Consider the following 22,051-nt stretch of genomic DNA (forward strand, 5'->3'; position numbering starts at 1 on the left):
TGCTGAGGATTACAGGCATGAGCTACCATATCTGGCCCCCAAATAACCTACTTTAAACATTGACAAAGGACCTGAATGAACATTTCTCAGAAGATACACAAATCGTCAATCCATGGGTACATAAAGAGGTGCTCAAAATTACTAACCATCCTAGAAATGTAAATCAAAGCCACAATGAGGTATCACTTCACACTTGTTAAAATGGCTATTATAAGAAAGACTAAATATACAAATTTTCTTGTGACTGTGGAGAAAGGGAACCACTATACACTGGGTTCTGCATATATGCAATCAGCATATAGTGGGAATGCAGATTGACATAGCTATTTTGGAAAACAGTAAGGCACTTCCTTAAACAATTATAAATAGAAATATCTTGTAATCCAGTATCTTGCTTATGAGCATATATCCAAAAGAAATGAAATCAGTTTGAGAAAATATCAGTGCTTCTGTGTTATTGTAGAATTATTCCCAATAGCCAAGATATGGAAACAAACTAAATGTCCACTGTTGATAAATGGATAAAGTAAATGTGATCGATACACATGTACACACACACAATGGAACATTATTGAGTCCTTTTCAGTCATTTAACAAAAAAGGAAATTCTGCCATTCGCGGCACCATAGATGAACCTAGAGGACATTATACTAAGTGTGATAAGCCAGATGCAGAAAGGCAAATACTGCTGATATCATTCATATGTGGAATCTGAAAATGTCAAACTCACAGAAGCAGAGAGTAGACTAGCGGTTGCCAGGGGATCGAGAAAGGCAGAAATGGGAAGATATTGGTCAAAGGGGTTATGTATGATGATTAAGTTCTAATGTATAACCATGTGACTATAATTAACAACACATTTTATTGTATATTTGAAATTTGCTCATACAGTGGCTCTTAAGGGTTCACACTATGTGTGCACACACACACACCCACACACAAGAAGGAAAGTTGTAACTATCTGAGGTGACAGCAGTTAGTTTCAGTTGATTATTTTTCGGTGTATGTCTATCAAATTATCCAATTATACACCTCAAATATACAATCTTTTCCAAACATACCTAAATATAAAAGACAGAAAGTTTAAAGCAGAACAATAGGAAAAGGGCCATATGGTATACAATTATTTAACATTTTAAATAGTACTGAATTAAAGCCTCAAATAAAGTATTTGCACATCATTTGGGCCAGACTATCTAGGTGTCTGACCATGTAACACCTGACCTTTTACAAGTGGTAAGAATGGACACGGCCCCAAAGTAGAAACTAGAGAAGCGTGACTTATTCTGTAGTATTGTTGGGCTTGCTAAGGTGTATGGTATGAGGCTCAGAGTCAGTATGTGAGGCTCCACCAAAAAAAGATTTTAGCTAAAATTGATGCTTTGAAGTATTGTTATATTCAGTTAAAAAGCAACTCATACTTGCTTTGCCATGGGATGCTATTTGATAAGGCAAGTATGCCTGCCAGAGGTCACCTCTCAGCCTAAATATATCTTTCCTACAAAACATTTACGATTCCATCTGTAAAACAATGGCTTTTTCCCTCACAAAAGAGTCTTGATTTATCTTTAAAAATAATTGCCCTGTGTTTCTAAGTGCTCGATGACAAATGAGGTTGGATTGCAGATCGGTATTCCTTGCTAAGTTGGATGTGTTTTGTCAGAGTTTTCTGTGGAATGTCTTACATTACTGTTTAAGGAAATTTAAGAAGGCAACTCCTATTATTTTTAGAGACATAGCAGGGATTTCTTTGAGGAACTTTCATACATATTGACATTAAAGTTTCAGTAACTTTGAAAGTAGAGGACAAACACTGCTCGGAAGAGGCAACAAAAGCTGAATGAGAAAAAAGTCTACAGGTCTAATGTATAGCAGGAAGACTCGAGTTAATGAGACTGTATTGTATACTGGAAATTTGCTGAGAGTAGTTAATGGTGCTTGTAGCAAACAGACACAAAAGATAACTCTATGAGGTGGTATAACTATTATTATAATTTGCCTGACTATAGTAATCATTTCACCATGTTTATGTATATCAAACAGCATGTTGTATATCTTAAATTTACACAATAAAAGACAAGTTTTAGGGAGGTTGGAAGTTTCATGAAATAGAATTTATTATCTTAATAATCTTAGAAAAAAATTAAAAGCATTTGGACCTACTACCCTGATAAAGGCATAAGAAGTGCTACCCACTTTTATTGAGGGGAATGGGCGCCTTCAGAACATCCTAGATGGCAATTTGGCAGTACCTAGCAAAAACTTGAGAGAGCTTTAGAATCTTCTGCTTAGAGAGGCTCCCGGATCCTTATACAAATTTATCCTAAAGAAACAATTAAAATGTGCAACAATTTTTGCTGCAAGGAGTTTTCATTACAGTATTCCTTACATTATTGAAAAATACAAATGACTTATTTTTCCTGTGGTAGAGATGGGCCAAATAAATTCTGCTATAATGCCTATAATACACATAATGAAACTCTCCTCTTTATGAAGATGATGAGATTGGCATAGAAAGATGTTCATACAATATTAATAAAAGCGTACTACAAACCATTATGAGTCAATACAATATTTAGAAAGATATACAATTCTTTAAAGTGAGCTAAAGATTTTATTTTGCTTTCACTGGCTCTTCCCTTGATGTCCTTTCCCTTTTTCAGGGTCCAGTCCGGGATACTGCGTTTAACTGACATGTTAATTAAACTATCCTAGGCTCCTCCAATCTGGGATAGTTTCTTTTTCTTCCAGCTTTTCATGACCTTAATATTTTCATAGAGCAGCAGCAATATGTTTTTTAGATTTTCTCCCTATTGGGAGTTGCTGATGTTTTTCTCACTATTATGTAGGTGGCATGGTTTTGGGGAAACAGCATTCTAGAGCTGAAGTGTCGTTCTTATCTTGTTGTACAGGGACATAAATGAGAGAAACAGGACTTGCTGCTGCTGATCTTAACCATGACTGCTTGGTTGATGTGACGTCTTCCAGGTTTCTCAGGCAGCCTGGCTGCAAAGCCTATATTCTTAGCTATTTCTCTGTAGCACGGAACTCCTTAGAAAGGTGTTCTGCATCTAGGTGTTCAGTAGAAACTGGGAAATAATAGAATTTTCTTCCTGGACAAAATTGTTCTGATGACAGGAGAAGCATGGGCTCACTGGCTGTGTCGTACTGCTTTCCTGGAAACACGGCCCTTGACTCATTCCTGACTCCTGTGAGTTTCCTTTTGTGCCCAATACTCCACTAGGTCATTCTCTGATAAAAGAATACTATGAAAATCTGCTTCTAAGATTATCACTTGGAAGCCTAAAAAGAGTAAGTTAAAGAGGTACTAGAATTTGAGTACATAAAAGATTTTTGTATACCACAAAGTGTTAATATCTTTAATTTCTAGATAACTACTATAAGTATTTAACCAAAAAATGGACAAAGGGTATGTTCAGATAATTTATTGCAAAGGAAATCCAAATAATGTCATTTGAAGATTTGAAATTATGCCCAGTTTTTCTGTAAATCAAAATTATAATGTAATAACATGTAAAAATTATTAGTATGGTAAAGACCAGAATGTTTGAAGGCAAACTATGTTGACAATAGTTTGAGAGAACAGTTACTTCTCATTATTTATGGAAAAGTAAATGAGTAAAACCACTCTTGAGATCAATTAGATATTACATCTCACAAAAAGAAATGCGATTATTGCACCCCCAATTCCATTTCTATATTAGGTCTTCAATATATGCCACATGTATATACTTAATAGTATAGATATGCCAGCATATGTATAAAATAATTTATATACAGGAATATTTTTTGTAGTAAGAGATTAGTTAAATAAAATTTTCCATAGCACATAATGAATAGCTAAGCAGCTTTTTATGTATACCAGTAAGGAAAAACCTCCAGGATATTTTGCAAAGTTAAAATAAAAACAAAATCAAAGCGCTGAATGGCATGTCAGGTATGGTGGTGTTTGAATTGGAGTTAAGATTACCACCTGGGCATTTGGGGCTCCTCACGCCTTTGAATTAAAAGGGAAGGAAGAGTGAACTATGCTGGCTGCGGTTACTCATTCTATCCAGGGGAAATTGAACTGCTCTCCAGTGTTGGTAAGGAAGAGGATATCTGTGATGCAGGAGTTTCCCTAGGGTGTCTCTTAGCATTACCATGTCCTGTGATTAAGGTCAATGGAAAGCTTATATACAGCGTGTCCCAAAGATGCCCATAAAGTCACTATACATAGGGAAAATGGGAAATTGTAGTTAAATGTACCTGTAATTACAAAATATTCAATATAAAATGTGACAAAGAGGTGGTCAACATGCAGAGACTATTTTGTTTTATATATATATATTCATATATATACACACACACACACACACGCATGCATATATATGTAGTAGACAGATAGATAGATAAATGCTTTTCTTTCTTATTTCCTTATTATGTAATATTATTGACTCTCCTGGGTCTCCACCTTGCTGGTTGCATATCTCAGTACTTGTCAGCCTCTATAATCACGTGAGCCAATTCCTTACAGTAAATCTCTTTCATATGTGCACGTGTGTGTGTGTTTGCGTGTATGTGTGCATATATCCTACTGGTGTTAGTGTATATGTATATAGGTACACACATACCATATATGTGTTTTAAAGATGATATATAATGCTAGGTCCTGAGATATGTAATCAGCATGTAGAGACTCAAGAGAACCAATAACATATGTAATACATAAATGGCATATACATATAAAATATGTAGTAGCAAATATAGTTTTGTGTGTGTTTATATGTGCATGTGTATATATATGTGTGTGTGTGTATGGTATTTTTTGCTGAAAAACACTGAATAGTAATAAATTTGTACCAAAGTGACAAAGAGAATGCCTTTCTCTCAATGGTTCAATTTTTTCTCTATAAAATGAGGGACTTAACCTTCAATAATGACATGTTTCCTTTCAGCTGTAGTCTTCTATGTAATAGAGTCATTTCTCTATAGATGTTTCCTCAATATCCCTTCTCAGCTCAAGTTCTATTTTTCTCTCTGATTATTGGTCATTTTCCCTAAAATTTTAGTATGTTATATGCTTACTATGTCCCAAATTAACCATGTCTTTTAAGAAAGCCATTTCCTCTCTTTTGTTATTTTCTAAGGCACCAAGTTCTTATTGCAGGATAGACCAAATCTGAGATAGTCTCTTCTCTCTGGGCAAGGCAATACTTTGATTATGTATGAGGGCAATCAAATAAACATTGAATAATGCCAAGAGAAGAAGCAAATCAAAGAGTTTTGCTCTTTTTCAATTCTTCAGAAAATATAATTCCAATTAACAGAGAACTACACAGAATTCTTCAATTGTCTAAACTGTTCTAGAGCTGACTTCCATCTCCAGACAATGGGACTACATGACCAAGGGTTGCTGTAGCCTTGCAGGCAGGTCTCCGTGTACAACATTAATCTGCAATTGTGCAGAGAAGAAAACCTTTCCAGCCTTTTTACTATTTTATTCTGAAAAAACAATAGACCCATAGAGATATAAAATAGCAATCTTCTCTTATTTTGGAATATCTGGCTTATGAACAGTTGATAGGACTTTATCTTAACTGCAAATCACTTGTGTTTCCAATGAGAATGATTGCTTTATTTGTGGAGAATTTCTAGAAACTATAACATGTTCCCAATCTTCAGATTTGTCTTTTGTTTATCCACTTCCTCATTCTGATGCCAAATACATCATGAAAGGAATGTCTATTTTGAGATGAATCTATTTTATAGATTCCCTACTTCTCTATCGCCACCTCTATATGCTGGGCCCTCAGAACATCCTACCTTGATTTCTGCAACAAATGTTCAAAAATAGCCTTCAATACTGATTCACACATTCTCTGCACCCATCATTCCATGACTAATTTGCTCTAAATCTTGCTCTTTTTATCTGTCATGCCTTTGATGAAAAATCCTATGGTGATTTTGATGAGGTTGAAAGTCAGACAAGTTTTAAGGACTGTTTACTGTCAGTTCCGCTATACATACCCTGTCAATATCTCACTACTCCATCTTATCAGCTACCTAACCTTGCTAATTTTACTTCTCAAGTGTGTCTTCTCTCAGTGCAATTTAGTCTCTGCAGGATAGACTTTATTTAGCTAGATAGATACATAGAAAGATAAGGATATAACTATATATCCTTATGTATATATAAATAAATATACATATTTATAACCTCATAAAGACATAATTCCATAAGTTACAACCATCTATATTCAGGTAGACAAGGATCTAAAATCTCTTTATGCCTCCTACTGAGCTATACAAAACTGGAAAAGAGACTTGATCTCTCCAAATCTCAAATATCTAACCCTGCCTAATTATTTTGGGGATTAAATGGTATAAAACATTTAGGTTGTCTAACATATTTGCTGATATATAGTACTTAATATATTAGTATGCGTTTCTTAAAATTAGAATTTGTTTCTTTTCTCTATGTCTATGCTGCAATAGTCTGCTTCTAATCAGAAGATAGAAACCACACAACGGGTTATACAAGGGAAGTTAATATAAAAAATCATTTACTATGGTAAAGAGACACTGATAGAAGGAAACTACATATTGTAGCCTAGGGCAGAAAGAGAGTACTCAAGGAAGGACAGACTTGGGAGGGGGTTAGTTGAGACTTTGCTGGAGAAGGTATAGTTGATTCCACTGGGCAGCAGAGGTGTTTACTGTTTTGACCAGCTCTGAGCTGGTCAGTAGTTTCTGGGCAAGTAGGACGGGTTGGGCAGGTCAGCAGGTGGTCAGCCACTGGTAGCATAGTTGTGCAGCCAAAGTAGGAAGGCCGATAGCTCATGCAGGCTTATTTAAGGGTAAGAGATTGAAAGACTGCATGGTGTGTGGCCTTCCAGATCACAGGTGACTGTGGGACGCCCACACAGAGGAGTGTAGGTGTTTGTGTAGCAGGAAGCCTTTAGTGCAAAGGCTGCATGTGTGTAGGATACTGGTTTCCATGGCTAGAGCACTGAGGAAAAGTTTTTGCTAAGGCCTAGGAGGAATCAGTGTGAAGGCTGGTTGGTGGGACAAGCTCCACCAGATGTCTGCACACCCTTACAATTGATCCTTGTCCTGTGCAGGAAGTGTCAGAAAGCCTCTTCCTCTGGCAATGTCTCTCCAGCGCCCTCTACTGAGAAAGCTGGGGAAATGATAGGAATAAGCAGGTGTCGCTTTACTTTGTAATAGCCGAGTCAGTGTTTGACTACAGACCCAAGTTTTATTAATGGAATCATATGCTAAATATATTTAGCGTCATTTTGTGTGTTCGTTTATTCCAGAGCAGAGAGAAGCTACACTTTACAGGAGCTGACGTTAAGAACGCATGTGAAACGTTTCAGATGGTCTTTTTCTGAGCGCTAAGAACTTTTAAACTCTTTTAATCTCTACTCACAAAAATACTGTTCCTTACTTGTCAATAAGCAAGCATGCACCCATGGAAGGCCAAAACACTTCAGCATTGCCCCATGGTCTCAGATTTCTATTTCCTTAAGTCAGGTGATCTTATTGCTTTTAAGCTTTGGAGAGCATTTATGGTCATTTTTTTTCTCATCTTGGTTCTAATTTTTCTTTTGTTTGTGTCTGAGAAAAGTATCTTATAGATTTGAACATATCCACTGCTCGTTAAATCATCCCCAGCCTAAAGCCTGTGAGTTTTAATCTTTTCCTTTCCTTTTTTTTTTTTTTTTTTTGCGATTTTTTGCCGGGGCTGGGTTTGAACCTGCCAACTCTGGCAAATGAGGCCAGTACCCTACTCCTTTGAGCCACAGCTGCTGCCCTGTTTTTCCTTTTAAAGAGTGTAAGAAAAGCTTATTGCCTTCTGTTAGGAGATATTAGTATCTTTTAATTATTTACTGAAATAAGCTATCCTGTGCCTTGGTGTCCATAACTCAGAATCATATTCTATACAATTTTGATCTCCTTAGCCCAGTAGGTGCAATAACTTCTTACCTCTTTTACTGTGGAGGATGCACTTGGTCCCTGTGAAGTAGAATAATGGGTTTGAATCCTGGAGCTGCCCTAGGCTAATTATGCTATTTTATGTAAGCTGAGGGACAATTATTGCATGTGAAAATGCTTTGCATGAATTGTAAAATTAAATTACAAAAATTCTACACAGAGTTACTGGATGGTTCTACTGAAGGTGGCAATGATGATTCTGAGGGCCAGGATATTTGTGGATACAGTGGGCAAGCCCCCTTTGGGTCAACATTTTCTAGGAATGTCCACATTAAACTTATCCTTTCTGGTTCCCAGGAAGAATAGCTCAGACATTCTCTTAGCAAATTTTTTGTGCTGTCATCCATGAAATTATAGTGGGAACTACATGAAACAGAAGATAATATAATTTTAGAACAGCTGGTTTCTGGGTCAACTTTGGAGACTCATTTCTAGTAAGCTTCCAATTTAATAAGACAGGGTGAAATGTATTTATATTGATTTTAAAGGGACAGAGAAAAATGAATTGCGTTATAATTTAATAGATCCAAGAACTACCAAAGAGGGAACTTACAAGTAGTTTGTTTAAATTGATATTGACTCAGACTGAAATAAAGAGATGTACATGTATTTGTGAATGCTCCATTTTCCTGTTGACCAAAAGGTTATCAACTTTCCATCTTCAAAATGGATTTCATAGTAGATTTTTCATGTGTGACAATATATGAAGCGAATAGTGCTATGTTTTGTGAACTAACACCTATGTATCATCTATGAGCTTTGTGTTTTTAAATCACTGCAAATATTATGCCCAGTTTCTAGATGAGGACTACTTAGTGAAGGTTAGTACTTTGGGCACAATTACAAAGTCTACACCCAGATCTATCTTTAGCCATGCTTCTTTCACGTTACCCATCTTTATTTTATTTTTTTAAATTTCAGATTAATTTGAGGGTATAAATGATTCGGTTACATTGTTTGCATTTCTAAAGTTCAAGTTGTAGTTGAGCCCTTCACCCAGGGGGTGTGCTGTATACCCTTATATTGTGCACATTAGGTAACAGCTTACCAATCCTCCTCCCTTCTCCCCTTTCCCCTTTTCTTCCTTCCTCCTCCTACTTGTTTTTTTTCTCTCCTGCAGGTCTGTAGTTGTTTTGCTATTGGCTTCATGTTAGTATTGAGTATATTGGATACTTGCTTTTCCATTCTTGTGATACTTTACTAAGAAGGATGTGCTTCAGTTCCAACCATGTAAATACAAACCTGTAAAGTCTCCATATTTTCAGGGCCGAATAATAACTATTCCATGGTAGACACATACAGCAGTTTACTAATCCATTCATGTGTTGATGAGCACTTGAGTTGCTTCCACATTTTGGCAATTGCGAATTGAGCTGCAATAAACATTCTAGTGCAAATGTCTTTCTGGTAAATTTTTTTTTTCTGGATGAATACTTATTAATGGGATTGAAGGATCAAATGGAAGTGCTCTGAGGATTCTCCATACTTCTTTTCGTAGCGCTTGTATTAGTTTGCAATATCACCAGCAGTGTAGAAATGTTACCTTCTCTCCATATCCATGCCAGCACCTACAGACTTGTGACCTTGTTATGTGAGATAATCTCACTGGAGTTAGATATTTCAGAGTAGTTTTGATTTGCATTTCTCTGATGATTAGGGATGATGAACATTTTTTCATGTGTGTGTTGGCCATTCGTCTGTCTTCTTTGGAGAAATTGCTGTTCATGTCTCTTGCTCACTTATAAATGGGATTGTTTGCTCTTTTCTTGTTGATTAATTAATTCGAGCTTTCTATAGATTATAGTTATCAGTCCTTTATCAGACTCATAGCATGCAAATATCTTCTCCCCTTCTGAAGGTTGTATATTTGTTTTAATTGTTGTACCCTTGGCTGTGCAAAAGCTTTTTAGCTTGATCATCATGTCCCATCACACTACACATCTTTCAATAGAAGAAATAGTGATTATAATTACAAACAACATGGGTAGAAATAATATGTTTTAGGTGAGAAAAAAACTGTCCTTCTTAAAGGCAGTAATTATAGGACAATAATCCCCAATTCCAATGATTCTTTTTACAGAACCCTTAATTCATGGAATTCCAATGTTGATTTAAATTATTTTTATAACAATATAAATGCACAAAGGCAAAACTGGGTATAAATTCCTTATGTTTATTGTTGTCATACCACTTAAAACCAAATGTAAACATTAATTTTAGAAATTACAACTAACAAAATTACAACCCAGTAATATCTAATTTACAAACACAAGATAATGTGCTAAATTACATTTTGTTAAAAACAAACTGCTCTTTATGATAGGAATATGATATTGACTTCCAAGGCCCATTTTTTTTTTTTTTTACAATTGAGGTACTTATGTGTTTTTTATTGCCTCAGTTCTCTCATCCTTTTATTTGGAGGTTTGTGAGACTGTGGGACTTTTGTGTAGTCTCCTAGTCCATTTTGTGCTATTATAGCAGAATATCACAGACTGGATCATTTATAGTGAACATAAATATATTGGCTCATAGTAGTGGAGGTTGGGAAGTTCAACATCAAGGTGTTGGCACTAGCAAGGGCCTTCTTTCTGCATCTCACATGGTCGACAGTAATAGGGTGAGAGAGCAAGAGCAGGAGCAAGATAGTGTGAGAGGAAGACATTAAGATTATTTCGTTCCTACTTTGGAAGATTTGGTGCCATTATTCTATCCCACCACAATAGTTATATTTGTTACATTGTTTCTAATATGTTTATGTTATAGTATTTTTATAGTAATTGTTGGTGATTTAATAGAAAATTTAAAGAAGAACACTTTTTCTTATTTTATCAAAGATGCTAATATTTATTTCTTAAATTGCTTTTCTTGGATTTAATAATGCCTTGTATACTTGATTTCTTCTTAATCTATTTTCTTATCACTAAATTGTCCTAATATCTCCAAAAGGATATTATTTGCTATATGATTATGTAAGTAATCAATTAGTTCAATTTGCTTTTTCAAAAGACATTTCTTTTGGAGCACCCCATCTTTCTACCTCAATCTGGATGAGCTGTCTGCTGGCCTCTGCCATGGATCCTACATGGCATTCTTTCTCCCTAGGTTTGGTAAGGCACATCCTTCAGTAGCTTTCTGAGGAAGGACACGGGGCACTTTACTGATCGAAAAATATCTTAATCCTAATCTCATACCAATTGATAATTACTTGGATTTAATTCCAGATTGAACACAGAGTGTTTTTTTTTAAATTCAAATGCATTTTTAAAAATATATTTCTAGTGTTCACATTTGCTGTGGAGATATTGTTATAGCTCTGTAAGAAATATCTTAATTCTTGCCTTGATCCCCCATTGGTCCAATATTTTGTGTAAATTTTTATTCTTTTGTCAGTCTCTAACATGTTCTAATATTCTTGTATTTTTTCCATGTATTGTCTTTATTTTGGTATTTTCATTTTTCTTTCTGGTAGTTTTAATTTTTTATGATATTTGGATCTTTTCATTTTTTTCCCTCACTCTTTTACCTCTTAACATCTTTACACAGTTTTGTTGACCCTCTTTTAAACAAACACGGTCCTTATTTCATGCAGTTTCTTACATTATTTCCCTTAGAATGTTAATTGTGCCTTTGTTGAAGTTTATATTCTGTTTTGAACTATTTTTATTTATTGGTTTAAACATCTTTGATGCTGAAAATGACAGGTGTCCTCAAATGACAGGTGTCCTTGGTGGTTTGTTCATAATTAAGAGAGAAACACTAATAAATGATTGAATGCTCCATGTCTGATGAGAACTTGACAAGTTGTGGGTGTCACCATAGGTCAGGGTTTCTTAATATCAGTTTCCTCAATATTGGGGAATTCTCAGTATTGGCAATCTTGATTGTCAGTAACATTGACATTGCGGGTGGATAATTCTTTGTTGTCTGTCCTATGGATTGTAGGAGGTTTGACAGCATTCTTGGCCTCTATCCACTAGATGCCAGCAGCATCCCTCCCAAGTATGACAACAGAAAATATCTCCTAATATGGCTAAATGTTTCCTGGGGATAAGATTGCTGCAGCTGAGAATCAGTGCTCTACATGATCAAGTGGAGACCTAGTCATTTTGATCACCTGGCCATTTTTCTTTTTTTTTTTGTTGGGGGAGGGTGATAGCCGAATGTTAGCTTTTGTAGCTATCTTACTCAGGATTCTTCATAAAATCAGAATCAATAGTGTATGTGTATGTGGGGGGGGGGGAAGGAATTGGATTACATGATTGTGGAGGGTGACAAGTCCAAATCTGCAGGTGAGCCAGGAGTCTGGAGACAAAGAGTTCATAGTGTAGTTCAACTCCAAAGGCAGTCTGCTGGTAGAATCCCCTCTTTTTCAAAATAGGGCATATTTTCTTATTACAGTCGTCAGCTGATTGGATGAGTCCCATCCACATTATGAAGGGAAATCTGCTTTCTTATTCAAAGTCTACTGATTTAAATGTTAATCTAATCCAAAGAAAATCTTCACAGGAACATCTAAAATAATGTTTACCAAATATCTGGTACTGTGACATAGCCAATATGGAACCTAAAATTAGCCATTATAGTAGATTTTTCCTTTTTTGGCATTTCATTATTTATTTGGATGTTTAAGCTCTCACACTAAGTTTTTAGAAGCTGGTGAACACTGACAAATTATTTCTCCCACAGAACTATAACCACACACTCCCAGACAGTATAAATATATGGTTAAACTAACATTAATACACATCACCATTTTATCAATTACATAATAAAACAAATTATCAAGTATCCAAATATTAAGATACATAGCTCAAAAGGCATATGTAAAATATTTATTAGATGTATGCTCAATTCATTAGCAGAAACTCACTTTTTTTTTTTGCAAGCGGTTGGAAAGAAAAGGAAAAAAAATCACACTTTGAACAAAAATAAGTTGGTAAACAACTTCTGATAAGTATGGGGAAAAATTACAAGAATTTCAGAAATTTTATGATTAAGAATTATTTTAGCTACAATTAACAAAGCATCTCTACTTTTAAAAAAATATTTACTAAATTAAAGAGCATGTTTCTACGTGTCCTGCACAAGACAAAGGCAATATTTTGCTAAAAAATATTTAATAGCTCCCTCCCATTCTTTTTTCAGGCCCTCCCTGTTAAGTTGTACCTCAGAGTGCAAATGTTAAATTAACCGTAAGGCTTTTTTTTTGTCTGAAGACAGTAAAGACATGTGCTTCAGTAGAATATAGATTTTCAAAATGGAGGTTTTTTATAACAGCACAAAATGAGATTTATAGAAACATTAAATAATCACTCTAAGACTTGGTTAAAACCCAAAAGAAAAAAAAAATCAATGGTATTAATGTGGGAGATGTAAACATAAAGTAAGCAGCCAAGTAACCCACGGGCCTTCTTTCACTGTCTGAAATGACTGGATAAACCACATAAGGTCTAGAGTGTTCATAGTTTCTGGGATTTTAGTTCTGTACAATACTAAAAATATACAAGTATTGTGCTGGGCATTTTGACACCTAATCTTTCTAAATTTCTTACATAGTAATAAGATTCTGGCATGGGAATAGATTTAAACAAGACATAACTCAGTAATACTGCATGATTTCAGGAAAGGTCAATTAGTACAAATGATAAGCACATTTCAATGCTGAACAGCACGAATCTTTTGCTTCAAAAAGATTGACTGTAACTGAAACATGGAGGTTGCAATTCTGTTAAGCTTGTGGCCTGGTAAAACTGCTTTACCATACTCCTATGGAAGCTTCATTAATTCAGCCAATGTATTGGCTAATACACGAACATATGACAAATTGGGTCCTGTATCAAGTTTTACTTCCAAGCCAACAGCATCAGCACCCCAGTTTTATTGAATGCAACAGTTGTTTCTGTGCCCATTGGAGTCTTTGAAGTGCAGCTGCATCTTACAATGATACTTCTCCAAATACTAAAGTTGCTTGCTGTTAAAAGCTCCCCGCCGCTTTTGTCTTATGAATTGTATGCATCTTCATATTTCATTCCACCTTCAATTAAAGTGAGACCAAGGAACACTGGCGCTGTCCAGCACAATGAATGGGAATACAACAGCCAGGTTCTTCAGGAAACTTGATTTTTACAAGACTTAACCGGTCATCAGCAATCTGTTTAGACGGTGGTGCACCATCATCAAAAGGCCAGTCGAGAACATGGATGCCTTCTTTCTCCACAGGAGTAGTGTCATAAGTTGCTTCACACACTCTTACTATTGTGGTAACTCCATACTTCTTAAGTTCCACTATAAATTTGTTTAAGGTCACATTGGTTGGATTGTGCGTAGTAAGAAATCTCATGTTCTTGTAGGTGACTTGTGCAGGAGCTGGGCAGTTCATTCTGGCTATGTTAATTTCATTAAAAAACACTCAAAAGGGTTACAAAAGAATTTAAAAAATTGAATACAGAAAGGATGCAAAGAAACTGCAGTCTACTTCACTATGCTCCACTTGAAATTCTCAGTGCTTTGAGGATGAAGTTGGAAATAATGATACGATAAATGGAAATGAACCTCCTAACAAGCAGCAGCAATTCTTCAATCCAGTGATACCGAGGCAACAGAAAGGAAGTGCCCTGAGGTTTACCTCATCCAGGTCAGAACTCCTGTAAAATGCTCTGCAGATCTCAAGGCAACACTTCTGTGTCCAGGTTAACCACTCTTAGGTGGGCTTCTTGGTGGAGGAGTAATGAATTTCTACAGTTCACTTGTCTGCATAGAGGTCGTGCTGTGCCTGGCAGTAATCTCCACTGCTCTTCAGAAACTCCATAAATGTGTGACCAAGAACAGCACAGAACTGAGGAATATGTTTACTCATTGAAGACTGTGGCCTAATTATCCAGCCTGTCCTGAGGTGGCAGTGGTGGCAGCTGCAGGGCAGGCGGTGGCGGTGGTCATGGTGGGGTGGCGGTGGGGGCATCAGACCCATTACAGTAGATTTTTAGATTTTTCAAAGAGAAATTCTACAATCTTCTCCTAGGGGCGGGAAGTTTCCTTTTTTCTATATGGCATATGTATGTCTTCCTTCCTCTTCATTGTTCCTGATGTGCCTGTGTCTGGCACTCGGATGAAACTTTCATTTCTCTCAAGGGTAGAGGATTAATAATCACTTGGATGTTGAAGAGACCTGTTGTATAGTAGTATTTTTTTTTTTTTTTTTTTTTGGTAAAACAAAAATCCAGCAGTGACACTGAAACTCAGTTATAAGGTAATCCTATCAATGATACAGAGTTGCTTCTATTGAGTATTTACAAGTATTATAAAAATATCAATGTAAAGTTAATATTATCATTAAGTAACAAGCTTTTGAAGGTAGGTCTATGGCACTGATTTTAAGAATCCTACATTAAGAGATTTCTCCAAACGTTATTGTGATTTCATTTTTAGAGATGAGAAAAGAAGAAATCAGCTATTAGTCTTCCTCTGGAAATATTGCTATAGATTTTCTTATGTTTTCTTCATGAAAAGGACTAAAAGTCATAATGCTTAAGTTTTGGATGTTATTGCAGATATATTTTGAAAGTAAAATATGTTGGAGATAATTTTATCTGGGTTAGGTAAAACTGTCCAGAAGCACGTTTGTCGTTAATTTCTTCAGTGAAATAGATTGGTGACCATTGTAGTCATTAGTTTCTTAACTCTTCTGGGGGGTTTGAAGACAAGCTTTTTTTGATTGATGTGAAAAATGTAATGGGTGATATATTAAACAAGGCTGAGCTTTGCTTTTGTACACATCTTTCTTTAACAAGTGATATTTGTAAACCATGCTTACTTTTATTGACTTGACCTGACAAATATATCGAGCTATTAAAAATAAAGGGCCAGTTGCATTTTTTTAATTGTTCAAAAAGCCACAAACTTCACATCTGTGTGATAATCCTCATGCATCCTCAGAGGAGCACTGGGCATAGACACGTGAAATTAGAAGGCATGGAAATTTCTGTAAAATATTTGTTTTTTAAATACAGTCAATCCTACACAAACTCAAATAATTGTGGAGGCAATATTCCCAACTCATATTATGAGGCCAATTTAGTCTAAGACCAAAACCAGATAAAGATATTATAAGAAAAGAATATCATGCACCAATATATCTCATGGAAAGAGATGTAAAAATCCTAAAACAAGGTCTAAAAAATTGAATTCAACAGTTTTTGCGAAGGACAATGCATTAAGTGGGCATATCGCAGGAACGAAAAGGTGATGTAACATTCAAAACCAAATCAAAGTGATTCATCATATTAACAGGTTAAATGGTAAAACCTGTATGATCATTTCAAAAGATGTTGAAAAGTCATTTGAGAAAAATCCAACATCCATTTATGGTAAAGTTTAAGCAAAAAGTATAAAGGAACATTCTCCACTTCATAAAGACATTTGGGAAAAACCTAGAGCAAATTATCCTCCTTGTAAAATGCTCTGCAGATCTCAAGTCAACACTTCTGTGTCCAGGTTAACTACTCTTATGTGGGCTTCTTGGTGGAGGAGTAATGAATTTCTACAGTGAAAGTCTCAGCATTCAGGAAATAGGCAACGATATCTATTCTCACCATTTCTGGTCAACATTCTACAGGAAATTGAAGGCATATTGATTAGAAAGAAATAAAATTGTCCTTGCAAATGACATGATAATCTATGTAGAAAATTTTATAGAATCTACTAAAAAGCTATTAGAACTAATAAGTAAATTTAGCAAAGTTGTAAGATATGAGGTTAATATCCAAATTATATTTTTATCTACTAGCAGAAAATGATGGAAATAAAATTTTAAACTACAATTTCATCAAAAATTATGAAATACTTATTTCATATGAGAGAAATTAAAAATTAACTAAATTGCAATATTTTCCTTGTCCATGCATTGAAATACAATATTGTTAAAATGTTGTTTTTTTTTCCAAATCACAGGATTCAACATAATCTTCATCAAAATTCTAATAGAAATTAATAAGGAAATTCATATGGAAATACAAAAGCTTGGAATCACCTAAAAATTTTTGATAAAAGAAGAGCAAAGTTGGAGGATTTGAGCTATCTGACTTTGGTACTTATTAGAAATTACAGTAATCACGATTGTGTGGCACCGGTGTCAAAACAGACAAATATGAGATTATATATCAGTGGCAAAGAACTAAGACTTGAAAAAATAAATGCAACCATACATGGTCAATTGATTTTTTTTTTTTTTACAGAGATTGCAGTCAATTCAATGGGAGAAGGAGAATTTTTCAGGAAATTGAGGAAGACTTGAATACGCTGTGCAAAACAAAATGAAAAACCCCATGTCAAATCAAATAGAAGAAAAAGCAACTCCCCCCAAAGCACTTCACTCTATATATTATACTATGTATAAAAATTAGCTCAAAGGGGACCATAAACCTAAATAAAAAACATAAAATTATAAACAAGAAAAGCACAATAGATATGTTGGAATTGAAAAAAATTCTAGGCTGGGCATGGAGGCTCTTGCCTGGGCAACAGAGTTAGACTCTGTTTAAGAAAAAAGAAAAAGAAAAGCGAAAAGAAAAGAAAGAAAGGAAAAGAAACGAAAAGTGAAATTCCATAGATACGACACCAAATGCATGAACTATAAGAGAAAAAAATTAATAAATTTGGTTTTATCAGAATTAAAAATATCTACTCTTTGTAATATATTTTTAACAGAATATAAAAATAAGTCATAGGAAAAAAATTTAAAAATCATGTATCTTATGGAGGACTTATAACTGGAATATAAAATGACCCTCAAAATTCAGTAACAAGAAAACAATCAAAACAATTTTAAAAAGTAGCCATTATATTTGGCTGCTTGACTAAAAGAGATTATAGTTGGCCAAAAAAGAATTAGATGAAATACTATAAATGTTGTTAGACATTAGAGAAGTAAAAATTAAAGTCACAATAAATATCTAAATTAGAAAGAATGATACATCAATCAAAAATATATAGCAATATGAAGTGTTGGTAAGAATATGAAGTACCTTGAATTCTTATAACTTGATAGTAGGAATGTGAATTGGCACAACCACTTTTGAAAATAGCTCCACAATTTCTTAAAAAGCTAAACTTATACCTATTAGATGGCCCAGTCATTATTCTCTTAGATGTTAATTCAAGATAAAAAAAAACAACACACGTTCATAGAAACAATTGTATACTACACCAACTTTGTTTCCAGGAAAAATATGAAAACAACACAAATAACTGTGTTATAGGTTAATGGGTAAACAAGTTATGGTATATTCTCAGAAAGGAATATTACTCAACAACAAAAGGAATGAACAACTGATTCATGCAGCATCGTGGAATCAAACTATTTTATAATCTCAAAATAGTTATGAGTGGAAGAAGAAGAAAAACAGTGGGTTTATAATGTAGGATATAGAAAATTCTAGAATATGTAAATTAATTTCTACTGTGAAATAGTACATCAGTTGTTGCCTGGGAATGGCAGGCAGTAGAGGAGATAAAAAAAAACAGGAGAAAGAGATGCTAAAGGAACACTAGTAAACACTTTGGGATAATGGGCATATTCATTTTCTTGACTCTGATGATGGCTTCATTGGTGTGTATACATGTGTCAAAACATCAAATGGTGTGCTTGACCCATATGTTACACCTCCTACTCTCCACTATAAACTGTCAAGAATTCCAGATCAACATAGTGTAAAGTAGGAGATGTGATTTTCACTGAGTTTAAAATTTACCCTTTAAGATGAACTACAATTTTAAATCAAAATTGCCATATTAAATTACCAATGATTATTAAATTTGTCTACTTTTATTTTTAGTCAAAAATGAGATTCCATAGCACGTTACTTTTGACTGTGACTGGAGAAACATAGAACTGTCTGATGTTTATACTGTGCATAGTTCAGGCAGCTGAAGAAACTGGCCATGAACATAGAGTAATGAATGTATATCTGTGTGTGTGTATTCTTTTATTAAGTGCAACAGAGATAATTTCAACATATAACCCCAGTAGCATTGATTTTACTAACAAAAACCTCAGTTAATTTAGCATTTGTTATGGAGTTAAAATTGGAAATATTATTTATAGTCAGTATTTTATGTAAAATTCTTTGAATATATCATAGAAGTTTTACAGCTGTGAATTTCCCCATTATTTCTCTGTATGTACAAATTCTTAGCTCAGTTACCAGCATAAATCCTTAGTAAAATAAAAATACATCCATGTTATGTTAAATATCACACAACCTGACCTTTTTTTTTTTTTTTTTTTTATTTTTTTATTTTTTATTTTTTTACAACCTGACCTTTTAAAAAATTTTTTGTCAATATTCTTTAGCAGCTAAAGATTTGAAAAGAGGAAGATTCTCAAGAAGTACTAAGGCAACTGCAATAAAAATAGCCTACGTTGTGGCGGGCGCCTGTAGTCCCAGCTACTCAGGAGCTGAGGCAAGAGAATCGCTTAAGCCCAAGAGTTGGAGGTTGCTGTGAGCTGTCATGTCATTGCACTCTATGGAGGGTGACAGAGTGAGACTCTGTCTTAAAAAAAAAAAAGAAGTACTAAGGCAATCACTGCTATGAAACAGGCAAACCAAGAGCTATGCGGTCCTCTTGGAGGTAATTCCTTGGTCTTAATGCATCCTACTATGGTGTTTCATTGTTTTCATTATTGGAAAGAATCCAGAGTCATTGATCTATAGTACTGGGAAAGGGATGGGGTATATAAAAGGTTTCCCAGAATTATTTGATTAACTCATGCATATAGTAATGCTAGTGAATCCAGGGAAGGACCATGTATCCAATTGTTTTTTAACTACAATCCGTAAGTTATCATTTGAATTTTTGCTTTTTACATATAATATCTGAGATTTGTTTATCAGGGGACAGTGAAGCTGTTGTAACAATCCATGCTGAGGCCATTCTGTGAGGTGGCTGAAGAATATTCTAAGAAATATCAGGGCTGTGTGATGAAATGATCTTCAAAGAGGACTCCAAAATATTTCTCTTGCATCAAGTCTCTAGTAATCTTTCCATAGTTGATTGATTCTTGAGGTTCCTTCCTCCAACTAAAGTACCCCCCAAACAACAACAACAACAAAATAGAGTAGTTTAAATTCACTTCTACTTGATTGCTCATTGGCTTAACAGCCTATATTCTGGTCTAACAGTCTATATTTAGAGTGAACATCCTCTTAGAGATCGCTAAGTTCATGTTGTCTACTATGCTGTATTAGATCCTCTATAAAATAAGATTTCTTCTTCTTTTAAATTTCAGATTAATGTTAAGGTACAAATGATTAGGTTACATTTCTTGTATCTGTTAGGTAAAGTTGAAGTTGTACTCAAACCCTTCACCAAGGAGGTGTGCTATATACCTTTATATTGTATCTATTAGGTGAGAGTTTGCCATTAAGAAAAATAAAAACCACCAAAAATGTCTACGCTAATAGCCACAGTAAGCAGACTGTGAAGGTGAACTTCATCCTGGGGAGAAAGAATTTTCACTTAATAGATAAGCAAAGTGGCACATTCTGATATTCAGGCATGCTTACCCTGAAAACCAGTCTGAAATGATACCTCCTTTTGAAGCCAGAGTTAGTCTAAAAATATCTTGTGAATATACATCTAGCTAAGAGGTTGGAAAGGCTCCAAGGAAAAGTAGCAGTATGTTCTAGAACTGGTAGGTTTAGAAGCATATGTTTGTCAGAGTTTCATATGATAAGTGTATTTTCTGTTTTCTTTCACCCAAAGATTTTTTATATATGTATATATATATATATATAACATATATATATATAATGCACATACGTAATCCTACATATGTATATATATACATAAAACATATATTTACATTTAAAATTTACACATATCTAAATTTACATACATATTTTATCTTAAAACTAAAAAGCAAGTGAAATTATCCTCAGGATATTTTCCTCATATTTTAATTTTTGGTGTGAAAATACAAAGTAAAATACATAGATGTTTTAAAAACTAAAGGAATGCTAGAAACAGTCATTATTGAGTTCTTATTGGCTGTTGTTGCTACTGGAAAGATAATGCTTAGATAGGCAAAAAAAAAGAAAAATAAAAGAAGAGATAGTTTTCTACACTTAAATATGTGTTAAACCCACTAATACTCTTGGTTGATCACCTGTAAAGCATTAGCCTGAGGAACCTGTGGCCTTCTGATTTCAAGATCATTCTTTTTCAAGCACTAAAAGAGACAAGAAAAGCTTCATCTTTCTCTGTTGAACACCTGAGCTGAGTTTTCTCTGGAAAACATGGTCTTCATGAAATTGTAAAATTTTAAAGAAATAGATAAGACTTTATTTCATATGGACAGACTTTCTAGAATTTTCTTTTAATTGATGCTTTTATCTAAGATGCAAGCTGATGCTATTATTCTGGATATCCCTCTTTTTAATAATTCAGCAAATATTTCTGAAGCATCTACAAAGTAGAAAGGCTTATAGAGATACAAAGCAGATGAGACCATTCTAGACCCCTCTGGCATTTCCCATAGTACAGGAAACAATAATATTAATGACAACAAAAACAATAGCTAACATTTATTAAATGCTTACACTCTTGTTAGGCACTATTCTATGTACTTTACATCTATTAATCCATTTAATCTATTAACTCTGTTTGAAATAATTTATCAAGCTCTTTACTGGAAGCATACTTTGACATGAGTGGCTACAGAAGATAAGAATGGTGGATAAAAGGCTAAAGAGGAAGAACTGAGACTTGGTGTCAGTAGTGGGACAGCGGGACGCAGGAGTAGGACCAGAGATTCAAACACAGTGTCCACTTCACAACTTTGTCTGGAACTGTTCTGAGTGCAATAATAAATTAACACACTTCAGTGGACAAAATTAACCATCCCAAGATTGCAGTAGCCATCCTGATAGATGCTGTTTCCCCAGGAGGAAAGTGTAAGAGGAAAGTGTGGGAAAACCTTCTGCAGCTGATCCACATCTTCTCCAAGTTTAATCTTTTTTTTGAGTCTAGGACAGTGTTCTGTGGTATGAAT

At 34.6% G+C, this 22,051-nt stretch overlaps 1 protein-coding gene across 1 annotated transcript; it reads right to left on the minus strand.

Annotated features, from left to right (window-relative positions):
• Nucleotides 1-13,962: 13,962 nt before the first annotated feature.
• LOC100944644 (protein tyrosine phosphatase type IVA 1-like) lies at nt 13,963-14,383 on the minus strand. The gene is made up of 2 exons (XM_023516676.1): nt 14,067-14,383; nt 13,963-14,002 (listed from the first exon to the last, which is right to left on the minus strand). The coding sequence occupies exons 1-2, from the start codon at nt 14,381-14,383 to the stop codon at nt 13,963-13,965; spliced, it is 357 nt and encodes a 118-aa protein (XP_023372444.1).
• Nucleotides 14,384-22,051: the final 7,668 nt, after the last annotated feature.

This window comes from Otolemur garnettii, unplaced genomic scaffold, assembly GCF_000181295.1.
Source record: "Otolemur garnettii isolate 467f Iridium unplaced genomic scaffold, OtoGar3 scaffold00095, whole genome shotgun sequence".
NCBI lineage: Eukaryota > Metazoa > Chordata > Mammalia > Primates > Galagidae > Otolemur > Otolemur garnettii.

What these genes read in the sequence shown, in the direction of transcription:
- LOC100944644 (XM_023516676.1), bottom strand. Translation starts at nt 14,383, where the DNA reads ATGAACTGCCCAGCTCCTGCACAAGTCACCTACAAGAACATGAGATTT. An exon ending in CATTGTGCTGGACAGCGCCA is followed by an intron (nt 14,003 to 14,066) that starts GTGTTCCTTGGT and finishes ACAATTCATAAG; the next exon opens with ACAAAAGCGGCGGGGAGCTT.